The sequence below is a fragment of the Lepidochelys olivacea genome, assembly GCF_965140295.1.
Source record: "Lepidochelys olivacea isolate rLepOli2 genome assembly, chromosome: 22".
In the NCBI taxonomy this organism is placed as follows: Eukaryota; Metazoa; Chordata; order Testudines; family Cheloniidae; genus Lepidochelys; species Lepidochelys olivacea.
In genome coordinates this window covers 12,130,776-12,157,628 of record NC_140432.1, presented here as the reverse complement: position 1 = coordinate 12,157,628, position 26,853 = coordinate 12,130,776, and the positions used below count along the sequence as shown (strand labels likewise).

At 45.4% G+C, this 26,853-nt stretch overlaps 1 protein-coding gene across 1 annotated transcript in view; it reads right to left on the bottom strand.

Moving 5' to 3' along the window:
* GLB1L2 (galactosidase beta 1 like 2) overlaps positions 1–26,853 on the bottom strand; it is a 49,225-nt gene that overhangs the window by 12,493 nt on the left and 9,879 nt on the right. The window contains exons 2-12 of the mRNA XM_084611790.1: positions 24,215–24,412; positions 22,765–22,833; positions 21,090–21,185; positions 18,072–18,180; positions 17,499–17,591; positions 13,929–14,010; positions 9,493–9,557; positions 4,954–5,038; positions 2,733–2,870; positions 1,300–1,380; positions 103–209 (exon numbers count right to left, since the gene is read on the bottom strand). Coding sequence (XP_084467916.1) covers positions 103–209; positions 1,300–1,380; positions 2,733–2,870; positions 4,954–5,038; positions 9,493–9,557; positions 13,929–14,010; positions 17,499–17,591; positions 18,072–18,180; positions 21,090–21,185; positions 22,765–22,833; positions 24,215–24,412 — 1,123 coding nt within the window. The remainder of the gene's footprint in view (positions 1–102; positions 210–1,299; positions 1,381–2,732; positions 2,871–4,953; positions 5,039–9,492; positions 9,558–13,928; positions 14,011–17,498; positions 17,592–18,071; positions 18,181–21,089; positions 21,186–22,764; positions 22,834–24,214; positions 24,413–26,853) is intronic.

Here is a 26,853-nt window from a genome sequence, read left to right as displayed (position 1 = left end):
GAGGTCCTTCAGAATAAGATTATATTATTTCATAGTGCAACGTGTTTCTTTGCATCATCCCATCCTCTTGGCACATTCTCCAGCTCAAAGGACTGTACCCACCTCTACAATAGATAGCAGCACCTCCCACAGAGAGACATACTGCGGCAGCAGGACTGCGCCATATGATGCTTTGTCTGTGATCATAGGAGGGAGGGGCAGAGGCTGCCCTGCAATGCAGAAACAAGACAGGTGTTATATTTCAGTTCTGCTAGATAGATGCTGCAGAAGGCGACAGGGGGGCTTATGGGCACTCCCTGGTTCTATCTCTAGACCACAGCTCTGCCTCTGGAAACGTCTTTGATCAATCTCCCTATGGGATCAAACAGAGCACTGTATCCACCTCAAAGAGAGCTCAAGCAAAACTGAAAGCTGGGCCAGGGCTGGTGTATTTATCCAGTGGTGAGAACCACCTGTCCAACTCCAGAGAGAACAGAATGCAAACGGGATCTGTACAACAAAAGCACTTCCCCAGATTTGCATTGATTTTAAGTTTGCTGGCATGACATTTCCCCTGCATGCGGAGACTGTTAAATGCATGCATCCTTCCCGTTGCTGGGAAGTCAGCTGAAAAACCATTTCTGTAACAACCTGCTCTACAACCCCACATTACAAGAAGGATGTGGAAAAATTGGAAAGAGTCCAGTGGAGGGCAACAAAAACGATTAGGGGCTGGAACACATGACTTATGAGGAGAGGCTGAGGGAACTGGGATTGTTTAGTCTACAGAAGAGAAGAATGAGGGGGGATTTGATAGCTGCTTTCAACTACCTGAAAGGGGGTTCCAAAGAGGATGGATCTAGACTGTTCTCAGTGGTAGCTGATGACAGAACAAGCAGTAATGGTCTCAAGTTGCAGTGGGGGAGGTTTAGGTTGGATATTAGGAAAAACTTTTTCACTAGGAGGGTGGTGAAGCACTGGAATGCGTTACCTAGGGAGGTGGTGGAATCTTCTTCCTTAGATATTTTTAAGGTCAGGCTTGACAAAGCCCTGGCTGGGATGATGTAGTTGGGGATTGGTCCTGCTTTGAGCAGGGGGTTGGACTAGATGACCTCCTGAGGCCCCTTCCAACCCTGATATTCTATGATCCCTGGGCCTCCTACTCTTCAGGAAATGCTTCCAACTAATCTGCGGGACATATCCGTGTGGGGAGTAGCAGGGATCCAGCAGAGACCCTTGGTGGTCCATTTTAAAGCTTCTCTGGTATAGCACAGGCCAGCATTTAAGGGGTAGAGAAGCTGCTCTGAGGTTTATCATCACCTATGATCTTGGTGAAGAGTTGACGGAGTCTGAAGAACTTGGATGTGTAGTCTCCAGCCTCTGTCAGCACAGCGTCATAGTCTGGAAAACAAGCATGCACCTGTCACAGAGCATCGTCAGCTTTAGGAAAGCAGTCATTCAAGAGGTCAGAGCCAAAGGGGTAATATGTTTATCTCAGGCCTTGTTGACATTAAGGAAGTCTGCACTGGTATAGCTACATTGATTAACTACACAAGCACAAAGTTCCCTAATGCAGACAGGGCCTGAGACATTGTCTCATTGTGTAGACAGACAGCTACTTAATAGCAAAGTAATTCTGAAGATGGGCGTAAAATAAAAGTAAAGAGAAACAGCTTGAACCCACACCTATTGCTGGTATAATAAAGTGTATGGTCAAATTCTGCCCCCCACGTTCACTTCTACAATGCCTGACTGAAGTCAAGGGTAACAGGGCATGAAAGTCTGAGGACACAACAGGGCTCTTAACCGATACCCTTCCTCTCCCATGTACACCAGTGCCATCCATTTTCCCATTATGCTTAATGGGTTTTCCCCTGCCTCATACAACTGACTGACAAATAAAATATTTTCTTAACTGTTATTGCAAGCCAAAGAGGAGGGGAAGAAATATGGATGCATGTTAAAGGCCTATGTTTCAGGTAAGAAATCTCTCCACTTCTTGCAATCAGAGGTTCAAATCACAGCAAGCTCAAGTCAGCCCTTCTTCCACGCAACACAAATACGTTGAGGATAGTGCCATGCAGTAAATGGATAGGGGTCCTATCTGCCTTGCATGGTCCCAGACACCTTTCCATAAGAACACAGATTTGCCTTAGCATTCTCTGCTAACATTTCCTCTTTTCCCTCACTGCTGCTCTCCTCCCCAGTGTTGGCTGCACATACTGTGAGGGTCCCAATCTGCATCTGCCCTTAACTCCATGTAGGATAAAGTCAATAGTTTTGGTGAGGACTTTTGGGATGAAAATTGCTACAATATACTCTTCAAATTGTTAAAAGTCAAAGCCAAACAACCAACTATTTTGGTGTCAGAAGTCTCAGATGGTCTTTCCTTAATCATTAATTGAAAGAGAGGAGAGACGCTATAGAGAAAACAGCACCACTTGATGATAACTATATGTCTTTATCTACCCAGTGGTTTCTGACTCAATTCATAGTAAAGGACTCCCCCAAATACTGGAATAGGGCAAGAAATCTGGAGTGTTAAAGGAAACCCTCTGTCACAGTCACACCATCTTCCCAGATGAGCCAAGATCAGGGTCTTTCTTCTCTCCTGTCTGGGTGATGGTGATGCAGAGACAGCACCTAGATCCTTCAAGAAAGTGATGGGCATAGAGCTTTCCATCAGCTGCAGCTGGCTCAAAGGCTGCAGGCTTGCAATGGGCACGCAAGCGAGGCAGTGAAAGAAAACTCACCATAACTTGTGACATCTGGCTTGTACTCATCAAAATCCAAAGCACCATTCATGAAGCCAAAGTTGGTGCCCCCATGGAACATGTAGAGGTTGATGGATGCTCCTGTTTTAAGGACTTCTGCTACAGAATTCACCATATCTGTAAAGGAAGGAAAACCCCCAACAATGGTTCCGAACATCACAAATCAAGAAGGTAGTATAACATAGTACGGACTGAACACGCCAACAATTCAAGAATTTCAAACTGAGCATTTTGTTTACAATCACCCCCCTCTCCCAATGCTTCATGAGCCCTATTCATGCCTGGGGTAACTCCAGTCACTTACAGCTACCTTATATAGTATCAGAGGGGTAGCCGTGTTAGTCTGGATCAGTAAAAGCGACAGAGAGTCCTGTGGCACCTTATAGACTAACAGACATATTGGAGCACAAGCTTTCATGCGTGAAAACCCACTTCTTCAGATGCAACTGAAGAAGTGGGTATTCACCCATGAAAGCTTATGCTCCAATATGTCTGTTAGTCTATAAGGAGCCACAGGACTCTTTGTCTCTTTTACTTTATATAGGGCAACCTTTCCACTTGAAATGTTCTGCAGGAATAATTCATACACAACCCATCCGAGAGAGCCTACATTCCCAAAGCAGGCAAAGTTTTCATTGACTTCAGTGGGAATTCTGCCTAGGCAAGGACCTTGATCTACTATACTGATGACATAGTTACACAGAGAATTGCACAGGTAGGAGACAGGTTATTTTAAGTGCATTATGTTATGACCAAATGATTTAAGTTTCCTTTATTTTTTTAAGATATATTTATTTACCTTGTTTCTTAAGATATGAACTGAAATGGGACACGACCCTTTTGGAAGTACTAAGTTTGAATGAGGTTTATGTTGACCATATCACCCACAAAAGGTAAAATAATCTTGTTGGAGTGAAAACAAATCTATTTACTATGCATATAATGTAATGACAGAGCTATCACAAAATTCTCATGTCATTTTTACTACTGCTGTAGCATACATATGCAGAATAGAGTCCCTTAGAAATTTGCACAAGATAGGGACGAAGTAGCTGAGGCAGTGGGCTAGGAGTCAGGAGATCTGGATTCTATTCCCAAATCTGCCACAGAGTCCCTCTGTGACATCAGCTAAGTCATTTCGTCTCTCTATGCCTCAGTTCCCCATCTGTAAAATGGGGCTAATACTATTTCCCTCTCCACATGGGTGTTGGAAAAATATATTCATTAATGATAGTGAGGTACTCAGATTCTGTGGTGATAGGAGCCACATAAAAATGTAGATCACTAGAACAAAGCTTTACGGGCCTGCTCCAATGCACACTGAAGTCATTGGAGAATCTGCCAGTGACTTCAGTGGGCAATGACGTGTCCCTACGATGACCCATACCCCTGAAGAGGTAGGGAGATAGGAAACAGTGGAGGAGGTGAAACAGTGGAGGAGGTGAAATAAAACCCAGAAGTCCTTTCTAAGCTCCTCACAGTGACTATCCTTATTTCCTTTCCCTTCCACCTTATCTCTAACCCCAATTACAAAAGTTTTCTACAATCCACATAACTATCAGTTCTTCACCAATTTCATTAGCTTGTATGTTGTATCCACATCGCCTACTCTTTGTTTCGTCTCTTCAGACTGTGAATTCTTTAGGGCAGAGATTGTCTCTTTTCTGTGTTTGTACAGCCTCTAGCACAATGGGGGTTCGTGACTCAGTTGAGGCCTTTTGGACACTGCCATAATATAAAGATTGACGGCTAATGTCAATGTTTAAATCCAGATTGATTGTTTTTCTGAAAGATCTGCTCTAGGAATTATTTTGGGGCAGTTCTCTGGCCTGTGATATACAGGAGGTCAGACTAGATGATCACAATGGTCCTTTCTGGCCTTGGAATCTACGCAACTACTCCTTGCACTAGCTTGTTGATATGCTTACTCCTAGAGCAGTGAAAACAAACTTATTTGAAAAATGCCACATAAAAATCATTACTTGACATTGACAGGGATAAAGACAGACAAAAAAAAAAAAAAACCCACAGCAGTGTGTGAATCCACTAAAGAGGTTATAAATTTACAGGCACTTGCTCAGAGCTAGGGGCATCGCTAGATAGGAAACTTGATGGAGACAGCATTACTGTACCACGTTTGTTGACAGCAGTTTATACCGCAATAAATCCTAAGTGTGCGATGATAATATATGGTGCTCACCATCTGCATCAAAGACATTATGAGGGCCGCCCCAGCTATCAAACCATCCAGTCCAATACTCCATCACCATCTTCGGCTTATTTTGCTGTTATAAAAACAAAAGACAGAATTACATAGATGGGGTGGTATGGTGATCCAGTGCTCACCCTTGTTTTCCAGAGGCCCATCGTCTGAGTGCTGTTGGAGGAAAAGGCCCTTAAAAGGGTTTCTTCTCAAGCAGACAGAAAAGATCTAGAGACAAAACCCTGGACAAGCAAGACATAGAAACACCTAGGACAGATGGGCAAAGCAGAGCCTGCAGCATATACAGTCTCCTACGATCACACCACCAGAAGGGAAACACAAAGCAACGCAAAAGAACAGGTGACACCAAATGGTTCCACATATCAAGGCTTTGAGCAACTGGAGCAAAAAAACAAGCCAACTGCGATGGTTTAGTTTCTGCTAGAAATTCACATTTATAAATGTCTACTTATCAGCCACACCACTGCAGTTTATGAGTTTGCAGGTGTGCTGTAGCCAATGCTTGCCAAGGTGGGAACAGCAGACCTTAGCGACTTAATGCCTTTTTAATGCTGCATATGGTGATGGCAGGAAAGCATTAGCCTTTGCAGGAATTAGGTCTTCATTAAAAAGCAATTTCTTCCCATTTGTCACGGCTTGCCAGCTCCTTTACCTCCTGTGGAATTCCGCTTGACCCCATCACACCAGACAGTACCATGTGCGATCAGACTTGTCAGCACTCCGCACTCAGGAGGTTTACTCCTAGTCAAGGCAATTTCACCTTGTGTTTGATGGGTGGGGGTTATCTGATGCTATGTGAAAGGGATAAGGTAAGCAGAATTAAAGAAAATCATGTTCTATTAGGAGAATACAACTGCTGGTGCCCGTAACGTTCTAATTGCTCCAGGTTCAAATCAGCTCTTGATAAAATACAGTATCAGTCAAATCAGTCTCAGACAAAACAGTCAAGCAGAGCATTTAATCAGCGCCTTGAATAGAGACCACATCAAGGACAAACAAACCTATGATTCAGACTCCCTAAGAACACGCACGGTCAGCCCTCCAACCCCTATAATTAACTAGTGTTGCAGAGGGAGTGCTGTTCTCCAAGGGTCACACTGTACCTGGTGATCAGCAATGACTATGAGGTTGGTGGAGAACATGCTACTTCTTGCTCCAGTGCCAGCTCAATATGGCAAGGCCAATTACAGCAGAACCTCTCTAGCCTGTGGGTCACAAAGTCAGGTTAAAATGGCTGGATTTGCACCGCAAACTTTCCAAGAATGTGAAATCCCAATTAGGTTCCAAGCTGGAAAATGGGGAGATGAGAGAACAGACAGGCCACAGCCCAGGGACACAAAGCATTTCTGCAAATCTTCCAGGCTGGCATTTAGGGGAGGAAAGGAAGGTGTTGGTGGTAGAGGAGGAGGAGGAGGAGGGAAGAGTGTGCAATCAAAGAGGAGATTGTTATCATTTAAAAAATAAAACCTGGTCCCATTTTGCTGCTGTGGCATCTCACAACCAGGCTGCAATCTGAGCGAAGTGCTCATTCACCAATTCCCCACCTCTATACATCTTACATCTCTGACAGTGCAAGGAATCTGGGGCACTCAGGTGAAACACTAGACTGGAGTGCTCCTCCACAAATGAACAGTGTTAAATAAAACACCATGCAGGCAGTGTTGAGGGGGTGCCCTGGGACAGGATCCTGCATGAAGCGCTGTCATGAAGCCAATATGTAGGCATATCTGCAACAAGACAGAATGCCATTGAGTCAAACTGCCTCCTGATCAGTTTTGGACCAGGATACCCAAGTCATTAGAGAGAAAAGACTGTTAGAGTGGTGAATCACCCCAGGTGAGGGTAGGAATGACGCTACTACTGTTTGCTTGACACAGACTCAAGACATCACCTCCACCGCCCCACTGTATCAGTTACAAAAGGACAAAGTACAGTACACAATGGGTTAATCCGGTGCTTGGTGTCCTTTGCTTAAATTTGATTTGGGTCTGAAATCTAATATAGTTCACCACCTTAGCTTATCCATACCATCTGGCATTACACACTTAGGAGAGGCTCAGGCTTGGAATGGAGGTGTGAGGGCTGTAGATCAGGATTGAGGTGCATTGGCAGAGTTGAGTGGGACCCTGGACTGGAACAGCACGCGGTGGGGGCATTGCAGGTGAAGACTGGAACTTGCTGGCAAAGCTGTAGAGCAGCTAAGATTGAGATAGCAGGGGAGGAGCGAGGTAGGATGGCAAAGCTAGAATAATAGAGGAGAGAGCAAACAGCGGCAACACATACCAGGCCCCGACAGTTCATGGAGTCTGTTCCATGAACTCTATAATCCAGACCGCCTTTTTCAATTGCCAGAACCTGCTGTTCAAAGGCACCAAAATAGAGAACCCCGTTTCCAAGCCTGAGTGGCTAAATTAGGGAGTCCAGTTCTCAGACTGATAAGCAGGAACATTTAGGGACGTGCCTAAATGGCTGGTGGAGCCCTTCAAATATGGAATCATACACCCAAACTTCCCACTGAAGCTGCTGTAATGAGCTGCCGTGTTGAATTTGCTTTATCAGGGGAGACTGAAACCTCTATTACTGTGCACTGGCCCCTCGCAAGGGCTGCAGCGCAGCCTGATTGGCAGCTCACTGGCCCCTCGATGATTAAAATGCTTCTGAAACCACGATGTTGCTCAGCCTGACCCTGACTTGGCTGGCTGTGTCATAGGCACGATACTTTTATTTTTATCCTGATCTCGACATGGCTGTGACTGTGCGTGAACCAAGCAGCTTGGCAAACAGAAGGAGCCTTCACTCTGCTTTGTGAGTTCACTTGATTTAAGAAACACTTAGTCCACCCCACAAAAAATTTTGATACACGGGGGATTTAAACTTTAAATTACCCTTAATCCCTCGGATAGTTAGTATGAGTCTAAAGAATCTTCCCATCACCTCCCCAGTAACAAACACTTCAGGAGATAAGATTTCTGGCTTTCGGAGATATCTGGCTACAATTAACCTTTATAGCACAGTAGGGAAAGTATTTCAAGCCAGGAACAGACCAATGCCCAGGCTCCTGTTGGTCAGGCAGAACAGCACAATCCTCTTTAAATGAAAGACACAAGCGTCAGGCTATCTCCACTTGTGTAGAGAGCCCTCAAGCTGCAGGAAAGGAGGTCTCCAGTTCCAAGATCCAGTGGTACCTGCAGATTAATACTCCAAAGCAAAGAGAACATGGAGAATCAGAATGCTGCCAAAGTGAAATTATTCTGGCCTCTCTTCAGTGGATCAATAGCTGCATATGTCATGGAACAATGGAAACCCAGGTGAGGGGAGTCAGATCAGGACCTGCAAATAGGAAATCTGCTCACAGATTCCCAAGGGCTCCACCAGCAGAACACTTCAGAATGCCATCCCCTCTCCCCACCAGCATGCACGAGGCACTCGGTTACGGCTATGAAGGACACACTTGCCAGAAAGGCTGCTGTGGAGTCCTGCCTTCTCCTGCCAAAACTTGTTCACTTTAATTGTTTAATTGATCACTCAATATTAGAAAAAGGAATTACCAGACATTCAAATCTGTTAAGCACTAAAAAGGACAGACAAACATAGACCTCATGCTGCAAATTCAATCTGGGCGAGGGGGATAATTTAATCACATGTTGCTGGTGGCTTTGTGACGTAGCAACAGCATCTTGCTTTTCCACCACACTCATTCCCACCATACCATTCCCTCGAGATGCAGCTGGACTAGTGCCCTGCTATCCAAACACGGGGGGGGGGGGGGGGGTAGGAGGAGGAGGCTGGCTGGCTGTTGAATACCCAACCCATATCTAAATCTGCATTTTGCAAACAGCCTGTAGCTTTATACAGTGCTACCCATGTTTTCCATATTCTCAGTAACCTGGAGGTTGGCTGTGTCCCCTCAGGGCTGCAATGACTGCAGCTGTGCTCTTGAAAAGCTGTAGGCTTCTGTCCTGAATATCTAATCCCTGTGAGGCTGAAACGAAGCTCTTAAGAGTTCTGAAGCTCCCAGATGCCCAAACCCCCAATTTCATGAGTATCCATGAATATTATGAAATTAGGATTCACCCATAATGGGCTGAACCAGAACCCTAGATCCAAACATCCCTCATCTTTGAAGCATTCAGAAATTCAGAGCTTGATCTACAGCCTCTCTCTCTCTCTCTCTGCTTTATACCAGAGCCGGGCCTCAGCTGTAGAAATTCTGATGCAATGGCACACACTCTATCCCCCCGCTTTCCAAAGAGAGATCCCAGATTGCGAACACTAGCCAAGCTCCACAACCATACGGGAAAACAAGCAGTAAGTGAGCATTGGGGTGCAGCCTCATTAAGGTCCCATCCAACTTCCACTGAAATCAATGGGAAACTTTCCATGGACTTCAAAGGGATTTGGCCCTAAGGGAAGAGGAGTCTGGAGCATCCACCACAAAAATAAGGTATCAGTGCTTGGATGCCACTGTTTCAACGATAAGAATAGGCTGAACAAAGACAAATCTTTTCATCTTACCTGTACTGTGTCAAGATAGACCAGGAAGCTGGAATCCACCTTCTGAAAGTTAACAGTGGCCAAAGCTGTTGAGAAACAAGAGTCTTCACTAGTGCTGATAAATCAATCCCCTCAACTGATGGAACGTTTCCATATACCAGGATGGGGCATCAACCTGTCACCAACTCAGAGGGAAAATAAGCCAATTACTGAATCATTAACACAACATCCTGCAGCACGCCTGGGTGCTCCTTGGAGGTCTCCGATCCAAATCCTGACCTACCATGAAGCTTCTCAGCTTGTGGACTTCGACAAACAGTGGAATAGCTGCAGGCCACATTCCTAGCTCTGAATGTTCACACAAAGATACAAGCAAGAAATAACAGCAGCCCACCTCATGGGGTATCCCAAGGCTTAATTAGCATCCGTAAAGCACTTGGAGATCCTTGGATGAAAGGCACCATAAAGGAGAACTGTTATTATTAGAAATCATATCTGGAGGCAATTCTGACCTCCAGGCTTTAGCTGCAGGATACTCTATCCCTGGCAGAGGCTTACAGCTTAACGGTTCTGTGGGGGTAGGTGAACAAGAGAGGGATTGAGAAACCACAATACAAATGAGCCAGATAGATCTCCCAATTAAAGTCTACATCTCAGCAGGGAGACACACAGTGTTTCACCGGAAACAAGCCAACAGCTAGATTATGCTCTTTGCGTGCTGGGTGAAAGGCACTGACTGCACAGTCCAGGAGAACTAGTGCACAAGGCACTTTGACAACATACATGGCTACCCAGTAACCAATATTCCTCAACCCAACAGGGGCTGTGGTGTGAAGAACCCTTAACTCTTCTCTTGCCCTTGCCTGACATTTAAGACACTCCAGTGCAAGAGCTCTGCGATGTAAGGTGCAGTGGTACAAGTATTGTTAATACAGAAGTACATTATTCCACAATAATCTAAAAGAGCTGGCATCAGCTCCAGCCCCTGTTTTGTCAAGCACAATGATTCAAACAGAATATTTACAAGAGCCAGAGCCAGCATTTCACCATTTTTACCTGGATTTTCACAGATTTCTGTGACCAATGTGCAAACCCTGAGACTTTGGTACAGACAAGCAAGTCATTTCTTTTGCAAGAACAAAACGTGAGTTTACTGCTGGTGGAAGGCACTGGTTGAAAGCCCTGGAGACAAGGTGCCCAGTATTGCTCTTAGTGCAAATCAAGAACTCCACTGAAACTGGTGGGAGAACAAAATCGAGCCCAAATACTCAGATCTGATAAAGGATGGGCAGCAGCAGGGTAAGCTTTACACACATCCCACCCCAGTGCACTTCAGTCCTGACCTGGAGGGACCAGGAGTTTGGATTCTGTGGCACATTTAGCCCTTACGTTCACTGTCAAGACTGCCAACGAGATTGCCAATTAGTGCAGAGTGTGATGGTAGTTTAATGGGATGAGGCCACCTGTCCACTCGGAATTAGCAATACATTGCTAAGCAGCTATCAAAGACACTGGGGAGCGACAGAGCAAACCCAGATATAATGGTGAACTAGCTAACTAGGTTCTCTGGAAGCTCTCCTTCCCTGTCTGAAGCACCTCCCATCTTCACGGAGTACAAGAGGCAGCTTTTGATAGGATGCCCCAATAACAGCCGCCCACAGCTCCACACCCACAGTGTCTACCCCCTTGGTTGAAATTGTAATCTGCACAGCGATGCAAGGCCTGCTCCCAGGGCCCTGCCTGATGAACTGGGTTGGACGCTGGGGATTGCTGTGCGGGAGATACTTTACCCTACTCCAGCCTGTGGAGAAGTATTGAAGCTTCTTGGCATTGCCACGCCAGCCTCAGGGTTCAAAAAGCCTCTGCAGCTCTTGCACCTCCTTCCTCAGCCCAGGTTGATGGCTGATGGATCCATACAGACTGCAAGCTACAGACTTCATACAGACTTCATCCATACAGACTTCAATGCTACCCCCAGAGAGCTGCACCATGTGGCATATGCTGTGTCCATGGGTGTGGAGGGGATGCACACCATCAGAAGTCTTGCTCCCGCCACTGCACTGATTCTGAGGCCAGTAGGGTCCTTTACAGCCACAGAGCAGGGGCTAGGAGAGAACTACCAGACTGGCTACGACACCCTGGAGCAGATGCCCTTCCATAATGGATATTCTTCTCTGCAAGGCACCTGTCAGCCACCAGCATCAATGGGAATCACGCACACTTTTAAAAGGAAACCAAGCCTCCACTGACGAGAAGAATGAACCAGGCCTCAGGATCATGGCTTTATATTCCTCTCCAGCCTCATGGCAGCAGTTTCTCCTCTCTCATCTTTCTGCCTATTTCTACAGCAGATTCTATTACCTTCCCTTTTGTGTTTTCAGCCACCTTGCTGCTGCTGCAGCATCACTGGAAGCCCTAGTTATTCCGCATTCCTGATTACTTGACATGTTGACTCTAATGAGCAGATTGTTATGACATCTAAAATGCGAATTGGTATCAAAGCCCTCTCATCATACAGCCCTCTGGAAAAGACAACTCCGCACGAGAGAGAGCTCCAAGGCGGTAAACATTCCCAGGAAAGGCAACGAGTGCTAAAAAAGGGGATTTCCACCCCCACCCCCTTCCAAATGCTGAGCTCACTGGCAGGGAGAGAGTGACCCTGTGTGGACAAGGCTGGAAACTGCTGTAGCTGAAAGAAAAACTGGAACAGGCTACACTAAGTCGGGGTGCAACTCCACAAGCTTCAGAGTTACACCAAGAATGCATTCCCCCCGCTTTATTTATTTCAAATGTAAGAGCAAAGAAGAGTGGGGAACATCTCTTATTTTGTGATCTCCATGCAGTTCTCTCTGGACCGAACATCAGCAGCACTTGTGACCAAGGCTACGATTTAGCCATGGGTATTTTTAATAAAAGTTATGGACAGGTCACGGGCAATAAACAAAAAGTCACAGCCCATGACCTGGCCATGACTTGTACAATAAATACCCCTGACTAAATCGTAGTTGCTGGGTGAGGGTGGGGGCGCTCTGGCAATGCTACTGCTGCTCTGGGAGTGGGTTGGGCAGGCTCCAGCATGCCACTGCTGCTGGGGGGGAGTGGTCTGGGACCCCGCCGCCGTGGCTCTGGAAGTGGGAGGGACGGCCCAGGGCCCTGCCACTGCTCCTAGCGCCAGGGCCAGCTGCCTGGGGCTGCCTAAGCAGCAGCCAGTGTGGCTGGCCCAGCTGCTAGGCCGGCCCTGGGGTCAGCCACTCCTGCCGCTGCAGAAGTCACAGAGGGAATCCGTGACCTCCGTGAAAGACTCGCTGCCTTACTTATGACTAACATAGCCCTGGGACCTGCAAACCGTTACACAGGAAAGTAATCATTACTCAGATGGGTAGCCCCACTGAAGTCAATGGGAATAGTGAAGTGATTAAGGGCTAGTTGCAGGATCAGGCACAGAAAAAGGAACATCTCAATATGGTGCTGTATACAACACCATCAAATGCAGAACACAGACACTGGAGCTCATGTACCTGGGTTTCTGTATGGCTAGGTGCTAAACTGGGTTTCTAGGAGTTATTTTCAGGGAGATCATAGCTCGTTAGGAGGATTGATTTTTTATGAGATTTATATCACAAAAGTCAACTTGTCTCTCCCGACTCCTCTTCGCACCCGAAAAGCTCCACGCTCTAGGGACAAGTGCGCAAATGCCACAGTAACCCACGGCAAGCCAGCCTGCCCCTCTACAAACTATTTTCAACCCTTTCAGAGCGGTAAATTTCAGTCTCCCATTTCGGCTTTTCATGAGGCCTTCTGACTTTTAATGTAAAATCCAAAATCCTAACAAAAGGTGATTGCACTTTTAATAATTGTTAGGGTACCAAGTGCTTACATGTAGGCATTTTTAATATGTTAAATTGAAATAAATAGCTAGGGCAGTATCTTTAGCATCAACAGCAATTTCAACCTCTTTGCTCAACACCTCTTGGTATCTGATCTCTTACATCTTCCAAAGAACGCTAATGGAAGTTGCAGGTGCTCATCACCAAACAGGACGAGGTAGCTATATATGGTTAAACCTTATTATATCCAAGCTGTTCATCCCTATCAGCCCTTGACTCCTCCACATGGTCTGAAAAGTGATATATAGCTCCTCGGTGCTCCAACATGCTGTATATCCATGGTGCAACTCTGCTGCCATCCATATCCCAGTCATTACATTGAAAAGGAGTGTGCACTAAGCTCTTTGGGACTCTTTTTTAGTTCTGTGCTTGTACAGCATCTAGCACTATGGGATCCCAGTCCTTGACTTGTGCTCCTATGTGCTAACACAACACAAAAAATAATAAATAATAAAGATGTACCTAAGGAAATGCACCTCCCGTCATTTAAGGCATCAGTCTTTTCCACCATTCCAGACTAGAAGAGTAGCTTTAACTTTTCCCCTTGAAAAGCACTGCAATGCCACATACCTCCTTCTACGTAGCCAGAGGAGAGTCCATCCTTGTTGTCAGAAGTCATTAACAGTTCCACAATCCCTCTGTCTAACAGGGCCTAAATGGGGGGAGGGGGGGAGAGGGAGAAAAAAAATCGTGTTGGGTGGGACCCGAATTTAACATTTCACCGGCACACGAAGGAGGTACAGTTCAGTACCATCTTTCTTTGCAGTGGAGGAAGGAGGATAGGGGACAGACCTTTTGTTCCAGATACTTCCAAACTATTTTTTGTCCATCCACTGAAAGAAATGGAAGAAGTTTCATCTGGGGCCACAGCTGTGGACTTCACAATAAACCACTGTGCTACTTTCTGGCCAAAATGGGCTATGTAAATATCAAACCACATCTTATTCCTGTTTTCATTGAAGTTAATGGCAAAATCCCCATTCATTTCAATGGAAGCTGGCTCCTTCCCTTTGACGTGCTGTCACACTTTACTATAAGAAGAGAAGTGGTTGAAGTATATATATTTTGAAGCTATCACAGCCTCCTATTCTGCCTCCCTTCATTTTTGTCCCAGTGAGATTCTTTATTTGACTGGATTGGCCCTCCCAAATTTCAGGATTATGTATCCCCGTGGGGCAATATTTTGAACATATCTGGTAATTCCGCTGCTTCCAACTGCAAGGGGAATATAGGGGAAGCAGGCAAAGAAGAACAGTCTGCCTTCCTACCACTTAATATAGAAGATCAGGGTAGGTTAACAGAATCACGAAGTAACGGACACATCTCTCATTCATTTCTGGGCAAAAGGTCATAGGTAACTATGCCAAGAGAATCCCTGAATGGTAAGTTCTGGATGGTGACTTCTCTTAGTTCTCCATTCTACTTTTACCACGTAGTAAACGGGGATAAATACATCTCAGTCTGAACCAGCTACCTGCAAGGATTCATTAGCTAATGTCTGTAAAGCACTTACATGACGAACATTTACATATTGCACAAAGGAAAGTTACATTAAATCAATATTATGACTGAGAACTTAAAGAGACATTTCAGAGATACATTGGCCTGGTTCCAGTTTCTCTGCCAATCTCTGTTCATCATTATATTGATTCGCGATCACGGTTATATCTTAACAGACACTTGTAGTGGGGCAGAATTCTACTGTGGGAATTTTGGAATTTCTCTCACTTGCACTTATTTAATATTCCTAGAGTGCTGCATTAATGTTAGCTTTGTATTTATTTATTTATTTTACTTGGAAGTCAGTAAAAAAACAGTTTTCAGAGTAACAGCTGTGTTAGTCTGTATTCACAAAAAGAAAAGGAGTACTTGTGGCACCTTAGAGACTAACCAATTTATTTGAGCATGAGCTTTCGTGAGCTACAGCTCACTTCATCCAATGAAGTGAGCTGTAGCTCACGAAAGCTCATGCTCAAATAAATTGGTTAGTCTCTAAGGTGCCACAAGTACTCCTTTTCTTTTTAAAAAAACAGTGAGTCGCTGCACATTGAAATGCATTACAGGATTTCAGGGTACAACAGGAAAACCAGAATTAGAAACAGAGTCAAAGGCAGGCACAGGTGTGTGTATTCAGATAATCACAGCAGCAGTATGCTCATGTACCTTGAGGAAGGTGGCGGCTGGTACAGGCAGTCATGACAAGGACACAGAAGGGTAAAGGCAGCACCTGACAGGGTGTGATGGGGAGTGGGACCTTAAGGGGCTTTTTTTGTTTTTGTTTTGTTTTTTAATTTAAATGTGAATTTTAAGATGATTGCACCATGTTAACAACAAACACAAGTCAGTCTACAGTCACAGATGGGCAAAGGGAGGTGAAATAACCAGCCCATCATACTCAAAACCCAGGGGCCAAGCCAGGAACAGAACCCAGGAGTCTCTCTGCACCAACACTATACCACACTCTCATCCAAAGCCAAGAGCAGAACCCGGGAGTCCTGATTTCCTAGTCCCTCCTTTCTAACCACTAGACAACACAACCTCAGACAGGAGGTATCACACACAATATCAGACCAGAACGAAATAGCCTTGCAAAATTCTATTCACCCGCTCATCTGGGGCATGTAATTTGTTCTGACAGGTGAGTAAAATATCACTAGCTCTTTCATCGTCATCACTGTCATCGTAAAAGTGAGCAAGCGGGCTGGTAAATTGTAAAGTCTGATCTCAGAGCAATGCAATTAGTGCCATCTCCATGCCAGAGTGGTACAGGACCCAAACAGCCATTTACTTACATGCTCATCACTTGATATAAGAAGTGGGAGTGTGAACTCGACAGACTTTTTTAAATGGCTCTCACAATCTTTGTTCAGGCTAGAAATCAACCTTCTAACCTGTTAACCGGGACATGTCACATTTAACCCTCCAAGGAGGTGAAGATTGAGTTAGCGCAGGAGGGGAATCATTCAAAAAGGATTAGGAACCTCGCCATGTGACTCCTTCAGTTGAATACTTGCAGGCTAGTTGTGAGGAATAAGATGACCTGAGCCAGAACTAATCCAGTTAACTCTCCAACTGGCTTCTAGCACAAGGGGGCTGAAATACCTGCAAGGTTAATGCAGGAGCTGTCAATGCCACGGCAGAAAAGCAGGGGACACACTGAGTTTATGGTGAAAACCTGGGCCTGTAAACACAATACTCTAGGGAGTGGAGTCTTAGGGGGCAAAAAGAGGACTGGGCCACCTGTTTGAAGCCAAGGAATGTGTGAGAGGAGGTCAGTCTTCATTCACCCAACCCAAGGTCTTAATAGTTACTCTGAATCTTAAATATTTGCAGCACAAGCATTTGAAAACAGAACACCTCCCCCATAACACACACACACAGCAGGATGCTGAGCAAATAACTTCCCTCTCATACATAACAGGATCTTTAGATTCTCACGGAAAGATGACCCTCTGAGCTATAAAGTGGCCCCAGTTAATTGTTTGCACTGGCATGGGTACTGTGCCAGCAGCAGGTAAGCAAGTCAGCATGGCTCATATCTGATTCACCAGGATAACACAGCCTCCTTGAGTCCACACCAGCTCTTTGTGCCCAGCTCAGAAGCGCAGACTGGGTCACGGTCTCTGCTTGATGAGGATGAGGGAGGCCTTAATCAAATTAGCCTGCCTGGCCAATATTGAACTCCAGATTACAGAGGTTTATGAGGAGGCTTGTTTCTAGCTCACAGAAACCTCCCTCCCAGGGAAGGCATTGGATCAGGCATGCCTCAGAATGACCACAAAACTGCTTCTGATCTGGAGAATAGGAATGAGCACAGCCAGGGGACAGCCTTGCCCAGGGCCAGGTGGGTATCCTTGTGTTTCTGGGAAGAGCTCATGGAGTGCAAACAGTCAGCATACACGGGCTCTTGTCTGCAGTGAAGGGGTTAAACAGGACCTCTTTCCCCACTCCCAACCCCCATCGAGATACAGGGTGGATCACTTCACCTGCTACAGGGGCATGGGTATTGGAGGTTAGCTGGATCAGACACTGACCCTGCTGATGTTCTCCAGGTGTGGTCAGGTGTCAGCAGAGGTCTGTAGGAGTGCAGGAAAGGAGGAAGCTAAAGAGCAGGCTCAAGAGTGGGAATGCCAACGTTACCGTTTTAATGTAGGTCAGGTACTGAGGGTCTTTGGCGTAGGAACCATATTCATTCTCCACCTGCACCGCGATGATGGGGCCCCCTTTCTTGTACTGTAGGGAGAGACGGGAGAAGCTGATCACCAGGTTCAGGGTTTCTAACCCAGCTGAACCTGGGGTTATACCGGCCCTGGGCTCAAGAAACGAATGCCTATGAGGAGGAGAGGGGAAATCACACTTCAACAGTTAAGGTGGAAAAGCCTGTGCCTTCCAAGCTAGGAAAAACCTGCACTGTCACTGCTGTGGGGAGAAGGAGGGTGGGGAGGAAGAGAGTAATCTAATGGAAGCTTCATCCTTCTGCACACCTTCTTCCTCCATAGAACTCAGTAAAAGATGAGCTAGGATTGCCCCCCAAGAGCCCTCTTAAAAGCAACTCACTAGATCTGTGAGACTACCATGGCCAGCTGCAGTCTAGGCTGGTTCATAAGGTGGAATAAGCACGTTTGCCAGTTTATCCTGTTGCCGCTGGATGAGTGGACTCTAATGCTTACAGCAGCCAAGTCCTGGAAAGAGACAGTGAGGCATCTTACTTGCCTGAAGAGGGACCACTCTGGCCATCAAGTGATCAAAATAAGCATCCACGGCCTCCGTGAAGCCCTTGTAGGTTGTTCTCAGTTGCATGTCAGGATCTTGGAGTAGCCAGCTAGGAGAGAATAGAAGGAGATTCCTAGAATAACCAGAAACTGTTCAGCAGAAGCAGCAGCAGAGAAAATAGACTGGGGACCCACTTCTGCTCCAGCCCGCATGCATTACTCCACTCGCTTACACATCACAGAGTTCAGGCAGAAAGAATTGCCAAATTGCAATTTGCTTTATTCTCTCTTTAACCTACTCCCAGATCAAAACACACACAGTTTCCAAGTCAAAAGGGCTTTTTCCTAGCAATAGTTCTGCAAAAGCATTTGGGACCTCAATGTCAAGCTGGATTATCTCTATTTCAAACATCAGTCCCAATAATAAAGATCCTGCACCAGAAGTTTAGACACTAGTGTGGATAATAAAAGAGGCAGAAGAGAAGCCAGTTTGCTCTCCCTGTGCTCTCTGCAGCGCTAACAGGAAAATGCTTGTTTGTGCCATCAGTTCAGCAGCAATGACTCAAAGACATAGAAGGAGCAGATGTACTGAATAATGACAGTCACTTTACATGTATATAGCATCTTTTATGACAGAAGGGGCATGTGAGTTAAAATCCCTTCACCCATGACTGCAGGGTGGAGGAGACACGGGAGGTGAACACAGCAGCTATTTAGCAGCAGAGAGCAACATTACACAGACATTTATGCCACGAATGGCAAAGGAATCCCATGGGGCATTTGAGCATGTTCCATGTAAGAAAGGAACACTATTACAGAATCACTTTCCTGAAAATAATCCCATTAAGTACATTTACAATGCAAACCTCCACTTACATTTGTTAACGAATCCAAATCAAGATTCTGGATTCTAACCACACGTCACCCCCTCTGTCATCCCAGTACTTTGGAATATGAACTTGGGAGACTCAGTCCCATTCCAATTCACATTCATGATACCTCATGGGCTAAGCCTTATATCTCAGAAGATAAAGAGGTCCTTTGTTTTGGAGCTGGATCATTCTTGAGCCATTAGTGGTGGAAAAAAATATGCTCTTGACAAAAGGAGGTGGCGGTGAATTGTGAGAGCAGCCTATGACCTCCATAGTCTATAGGGACAGGGAAGAAGAGGAGTATTCTTGAGTTTTCTGCATTCTTACAACCAATGCTCCTTCATAAAAATACATCCTAAACCAAGCTTCCAACACCTCCAAATCACCACCCCAACACACAGCATCCTTTCAGATGATCTGTCCCTTCACTTCTAGTGCAGGTTTACAGGATGTAATTGGTTTGTTTGGGATAACAAAGGAACAATCAACGTTTATCCAAGTGCAGTATACTGCAGAGCTATTACAATCTAATCTCAGTAACTCTGCTCATTGCCTGTCCCTACAGGAAAAAGCCTGGGCTAATGGTAAGAGCAAGGATCCGAGAGTCAGAACTTCTGGGTTCTACATCCCACTCTGCAACTGTGTGGCTCTGGCTTAGTCACAACCATGCTTTGCCTCAGTTTCCTGAACTGTAAAATGGGGATACTATTACTTTATCAGGCAAAAGGGGCTCTATGAGTGCAAAATATGTTACAACAGTGACCTGGGATCAGCTAATAATGCAGTCATTTTCGACTAATATTATTTCTAACCGACTGCTTCCTGTTATCACAAGCAGCGATGCCATCATGAGTGATGGTGATAGGATGAGACAAGAGAGAATCTCTAAGACCTTCACAATCTCAAAACTCTACTTTAATTTTGATTCCCAGGTGGCAGCACATCCTGCTACCACCTGGGCCCCCAGGCTTGCACAAAACAGTTTGTTGCATGTTGTGGCGAAGTGTCTATGCAAAAGCCTCACATCCCTGCAGGAGGATACCCCAGGGGCCTTAATCAAACTCAGTCTCCTGATAAGATTACTCTAATTGCATTAAATAGCCAAAACACTCTGAACTCATTTTGTCTGAGAGCAAGGAGAGCGTGAGTTGCAGCAAAAGTGAGACAGAGAGACAGTGGGGAGAGATCATCCCAAAATTTCATCTGAGCCAAGCTCCTCCACTGAGGTTAAAGCTCTGGTGAGCAAGACAAGGAAAGATAAACAAGTGGGACTGAATGTTGGCAGCTGTCCCATTGGGATCTGGTAACCAGGAGAGATTCTCAGTGCTTACGGGTTAGATTTGACTCTCACGGGCTCTTACCATTACCAGGCTGCTGTAAACATGAGACTCCATTTATGCAGTGGCAGTGGGATAACTGGTAAATGTGCTGACTCCAGCCTTATAAACCAGCCTGAGCTGCCGCTGGCTGTGACAGCCTCACAGATCTAGTGAGTTGCTTGTAAGTGGAGGTTTTGTGGGGGGTGAAAAGGTACTCAGGAGATCAGAGCTTTAAAAGAAGTTCTAATAGAGGGATGAGGGAATCATGGGACATTATTGCTCCCATCCACATCGTATATGTGTCCCTATAGGGCTATTAAAATGAGCCCTGGGGTGAATTAATCCTTATATCAAGTTGCAAATATCATTATCTGTATTTTGTAGATGGTGAAACTGAAGCATAAGGAAGGTAAATCTAAGTCACACAGTGAGTCAGTGATAGAACATGGATCTCCTAATGCCAATTTTCTGCTCTAACCATTACACACCACAGCCTTAAAAAAACACCAAAAAACTGTTCACAGCAGAACTCTAATCTCAGGTCTACGTTTGTAATGCTCTGAAAGGACCAATGACTGAGTGGGAATATTTCTGCTATGAGAAATGACCATCTCCTCGAAATACACAGGCTGTAACATTTAATCATTTCCTAACATTATTTCTGAATCTCTGCAGGAGGCCGGGCTGCATGACCCAGAGAGCTTGTGTGTTCCTATGGTCTTACAAACGCAAAACAGACACAGTCTGTCTCAAGTTAAGGGCTGAATGCCTGAGCATTTGAGTCAAACAAAGAACCCAAATCCATGTGACTACCATGCATACGCTTACCTGGGAAGACCACCAAGTTCCCATTCAGAGCAGATATAGGGTCCCGGACGCAGAATCACCCACAGTCCAACTTCAGCTGCCAAGGTAAGGAAGGCCCTAGGAGATCCAGACAACATTAATTATTGTCTCGCTAAAAAACCACCTGGTTTCTGTGCATTCCTAATGCACCCATGACAACGTTGTCTAGGCAGCAAAGTCAAAGAAAATAGTCTGATGTAGCAACAATAGGAGGTGAATCCAAATCAGTGGGTTTCAAAGGCCTCAAAAAATTAGAGGGGTAGTGGGCACAGAGGCTTAATGCAGTCACATGATCAATAGCAATACCATTATTCCATTTAACTGGCACTGCCCACCACCTGACTCCACAGAACAGAGTGGTTCTGACCTAACCATGAAGGCAGGCTGCCCAAAGAGCGAACTGAGCGGCCTCTACCCAGAGGAGAGAGACGATTCATCACTGGACAGATGGCACCAAGCACAATCACCACTCTCCCCCGACTTTCCACTCAAGGACAAGTCAGTGGGGGTGATGCCGAGAGTCAATGGATGACCCTCACTGTTGCTGAGGATGGAAGGGGAAGGGCAAGAGCATATGGGGGAGGGGCCTTTTGGAAGGAGAACAGAGATGTATAATGGGCCTGTTACATATTAACAAGCATGCAAATAAACCCCCAACACAAACGCAGACTAACTACAAACTTTTTGTGGATTTTTGCATACCTGCTCCAACCTAGAAGTGTCTAGTAAGATACTATTACTTGGCACTTCTCTTCCGTTCCTATTTTACAGATGAGAAAGATAAGGCACAAAACAGACTGAGTGCTTTACTTTGCTCAAGGTCACACAGAGTCAGTGGCAGAATCAAGCCAGTTCTCCCAACTCCCAGTCACCTGTTCTAAACCACTAGGCTACACTGATGGGGTTACCCAAGAGGATATCTGGGTAGGGAACAGCTCCATGCTCAACAAAACAGTCGCTGAACATGGTTGCTGTGAGCAGGGTCTCAATAGAGTTTGCCTCAATGATATGGTCAGGGAATGTGTCAGAACCCTGTTATAGATGTGATCTAGAGCAAACCTTAGAACCAACCCTGCATCTTTCTCCATGCTTGACAAGCAAACCAGCCTTGAAACTTGCTGAAATCAACTGTGAAAGGAGTTCCTGACCCTATCCTTGAAACCAAAACCAAGGAGTGTGTCAAACCACAGTCTTCTAGCATAGTCTTCATTGGAGGCCTAGGAAGGAGGCACTAAACAAACCAGGACTGCCTGATGTGGTGGTTATTTGGTGAGGAGAGGGAAGGGGATAACGATCTGAACATTTTTCTACATGTCCCTATAAGAGCATCTATGCAGCACACACTTACTATGGAAACACTTCTCTAGCAGTCAACTTTATCCTTTCTTAACAGGAATTGCATCCTAAAAAGTTATTACTCGGGGAGAGGCAGCGAACCTACAACTAGACAGGATCAGGGATGTATTTTTATTCTAAGTACAATCACATTCAAATCCAAAAAGCCACCTGGGGTGCAAACAAAAATGCAAACACACAAAGCTAATTGTCCTTACTCTTGTCTCCCACACCCCCCGCCCTGCCCCCTACACTCTAACCAGTGACAGCAGTAGAGGAAAAAAAACCAAAACATCTCCCCACAACTTATTGTACCACGTACTCTAGATCCAGGTTTCCGCTGAAATCAAACTTCCCACTCGCTGCTTCGTGAAGGTTCCACGGCACATACCTGAAAACACAGAGAGTCGGAGCGAGGGACTGGGAATTCACACACTGAACAGTGAGGCTAGGACTGTGGGCCCTTTTCCCCTTCCTCAATACACTGCCCTCTTGTGCACACCCACTTCTAGCCAGGCACAGAGTCAGGCAAGCTTACAACTATTTTTGCACCTGTGTAAAGGGGTATATGTTGATGTTACGTCACTCTGAGGAGCCAGCAGTTAGAGTAGGGTGGGGCTGTCTTTATACCCCACTTCTTACACTCTCCTGTTAGATGCTTTTCTTCCTACATTTCTTTCTTCCAGCCCTTTAGTATGTGACTTACACCAGCTCAGACGCCCTTAGGCTCGCTGGATCAAGTTCAGAGGATCAGTACGGAGGGAGGCCAGAGTGGGAGTCTAAGTAATGAAGTGAAAAGGAGTCTAAGTTGCTGTGACTTTCACACTGAAGGGACAGGTTTAGATTCACCTTGGAATTTAGTCTTTGGTGTCCAGATATCTCTTCACTGGCAAGGCTGAAGCATGTTTCCAAACCATTATCATGTTAACTAGCAACTGCAGAGCCTGGACCTGCCTTGCCACTGTGTCAGTGCTGAGTGACCAGACACATCAGACTCCCTCAGACATACCTGGAAAGCCAGAACTAATTGTGCAGGTTTTTGAGGTATATTGTAAATCTTAGATAAGAGATAAGGTCAGAGTCAGATTTACGGACTGGCAGAACTGAAGGTAGTTAACAGAGTAGAGGTCACAAGTCAAGCAGGGCCTTGTTTGCTCCTTGTGGACAGAACACAAAGGGCACACTGCACAATACCCCCCAGACTCCCAAAGACAACAGCTCAATCTGTCTGCTCCATGCAGGACTGAGGGTATCAGTTTAAGAGCAAGATTAAACAGGCCCAAATCCAGCATCGGCTCAAGACCCCACATGATATTGGTTGAGATCAGTAGTTCTCAAACATGTGCTTACTGGTTCTCCATGGACAGCTCTTGCATCATTTAAGTACTAGCTCTTCTGGTTTCCAGATATTCCTACAGACGTCCAAGCCTGGAGCCTGCAGAAGCAGCTAACAACAAGGAAGAGACATCTGGTTGGTAGGGGCTGCTGCTGCACAGCAGAAAGATTGGAACAAACAGGAGGTGCCCTTGGGACTCAGAGCCACCAGCAGGACTGGATCTGGTAGCCATCAGTTGGAGAACGTTCAGGGGAGCAAGGAATTAGCTATCTGGATAGCATATTCAGGGGAAGGCCGATAACCTGCTGGCAGGAAAACGTGTGCAGGGCATCAGGGAAAGAAACCAACCTTTTAGGACTTGCTCTAGTCAATGGCAAAATCCCCACTTATTTAAATAGCCACTCTGCAGGACCCAGTTAGTGAAGGTAGCACTTACGTGGTGAGGGTGTTCAAGCCACATGTCTTCATCTTAACCATGCGATCTCTCCAGTATTCCTTGGGGACTCGGAAATAGTGCATGGAGCCCCCGAAGATGCGGAAGGGCATGCCTTCAAGGCGGAACTCAGAATCCTCCGCCTGCAGGCCCAGTGTTCTGCCCCACAGCTGCAGGGGGACCAGACTGCTCCAGTTAAACCTAGAATAGGAAGGAAAGCACGTCAACGCCTGAACTCCAGCAGAGGATCTCCCAGGCGATGCAGCTCATTTCACCCCACCTAGCAGGGTCGACTCAGTCCTTAATCCTTCCAAAGTAAATTGTGCACCATGCAGTTGTTTGCATGTGCGTGTTTCATATGAGCCCTTAAAAACCTCTTTGTCCTCTGTGGACATACAAAGAGCCCAGGACCTCTTTGTGTAAGAGTCTGGGATTTCCCCTGGAGTCCTGGGTTAAGATTTCCCTTCTTGTATTAGCATTTTATGTGCAGGTTGATTTATTGTGCTCCATTCCACAGGTGGCTGCATTTCAACCATGCTCTGTGTGTGTATAATGTGCAGAGTGCTTTGAGGTCATTTGGGATAGAAGCCATGATGCAAACCTAAGTTATTATTAGCTCTGAAGAAGAACTGAGCTGTCTAAGCATACTTAGAAGAATTAGCATCCCCTGATGCTGTGTATTTCAAGTCATGGAAGAGTGGCTGGGTCCCTTTCCTACTCACTTTGGTCAGAAAAGACGGGAGAGGAAAGATGGGAGCATTTCCGAGGTTTTTTTAAAAAAGTCAATACATCACTAGCATAATTCCACTAAAGGGATAAATTGAGCCCATAATCCCTATAAACTCACTCCAACATGATCACTGCTCTCATTTCCCCCTCATCCCAATCCTCTCATTGTCTACCACAATGCTGTCTATCAAGCCACCTCCAATGCCTGGGAGTCTCCCACTAGCAGTCCTTCAAGTTCTTCTTGTTCCAGGAAACCTTCTTTGCTCCCTGTAAATTATTTTAATAGGTCCAATCACTTTACAAAAATAAATCTGTCACTTTACACTAGTTCTTCTCTGATATTATCCTAGGTGCAGAAATACCTCTGAATCGAATGCTTAAGAGTTAAAGGCAGTTTCCACCTGGCTAACATGATGCAAGAACAGGTCATCACAGCATATAGGGCAGCACTGAAGCAGGGAACCTTTCCTTTTCAAATCGTGATTTTCCAACAATGTATCAGTGGGAAATTGGACTTTGTGAGCTCCATTTTCCTCAGATATGGGTACTTTAATAGGTTATCCACATTTGGACGCATACTGACATCTAGATGCCAAAAAGAAGCATTTATTTGCCTAGACACTTGCTTAATCTTCCAAAGATAAGGAGATACTGAGACAGATGAGCTTGTGCCCTGTTCTTCTACCTCAGGCAGCTTCAAGTCAGGAAAATCTCGCTCATTTTTCTGCATTAATATCTAAAAAACCTGACATTTCAGCAGGTGGCCAAGAAGACTCAGACAATGATGTTCTTCTCTGTTCTAATCCTGCCATACATCATCAGAAACACCCAATGCAGAAAACAGAAGACATCACATTCACAAGCCTTTTAAATAAATTATCTGCTTAGATGGTCACAATTATATCTGACTTCCCTTCAAGTTGATTCGTTCATAGAAGCAGCCATATTGTACTCATTAGCACGGCTTTCTAATCTACCAGGCCTCAATCCAGTAACCCTCAAGCAAGACCAGACACCACCCAGAAGTGCTTCTCCAACCTCAGCCACTTCTTCTAGGAGTTCCAGTGCAATTGCCTACTGCAGGATTCAAATGAGTAGTTCTCAAAGGTCACTATAAAGAATTTATATCCATTGACTTTCTAATGAGAGGTGGGCATGTTGCCTTTTTCAGCCCACTCGAATTCCATAACTTCAAACCCAGCCCAGAAGCACAATGGCAGTTTGTTCCTGTGAAACAAGGTCACAGTCAGATGCAAGACATAGCTCCCATTCTGAGCTGAGTAAGAACCCACGCGTTAGAAAGAAAGGTCACATTTAGAGGTCATACTAGCTAAGCCTCTAGTAGTCTTCTACAGTAAGAGTCAAGTTTTAACTAGAGGATGCTGGCAGAAGTTAAAGAGGACATTTCAGAACACATGGCTTACATGGGATTGCACATAGGGGATTTGCAGTGATTAGTTCTCCTGGAACACAAGACAAGGCCACTACAAGGGAGCTAAATCTAAGACTTCCAATGCATTGCAAGGGTTGGCTGGCAAACACAGACAGTACCTCTGTAGCACAGCATTCTCACAGGCCTCTGGAACGAACAGCAAGCCTGCGTAATACCTGGAAAAGGAAGCCTGAATTAGACACTGCTGTCTTTAGCTATTGAACACCAAGTGGATTTATTGTTGAATCATTAAAAAAAAAAAAGTAATAAAACTGAACAACAGAGAATGTGACAGGCCACGGGTCAGAAACCACTGTTATCCATAGAATCCGTACGTTTGTGAACAATAATGGATCTACACTCTAGTAAAGGAACAATAGCCCATATAACAGTAAAAGAGGAGCAAGCATGAAGTATCTGAGATGGTCACATCAAAAGACAGCCCACATGCAGGCAAACAGGATCAGAGATACAGATCCAA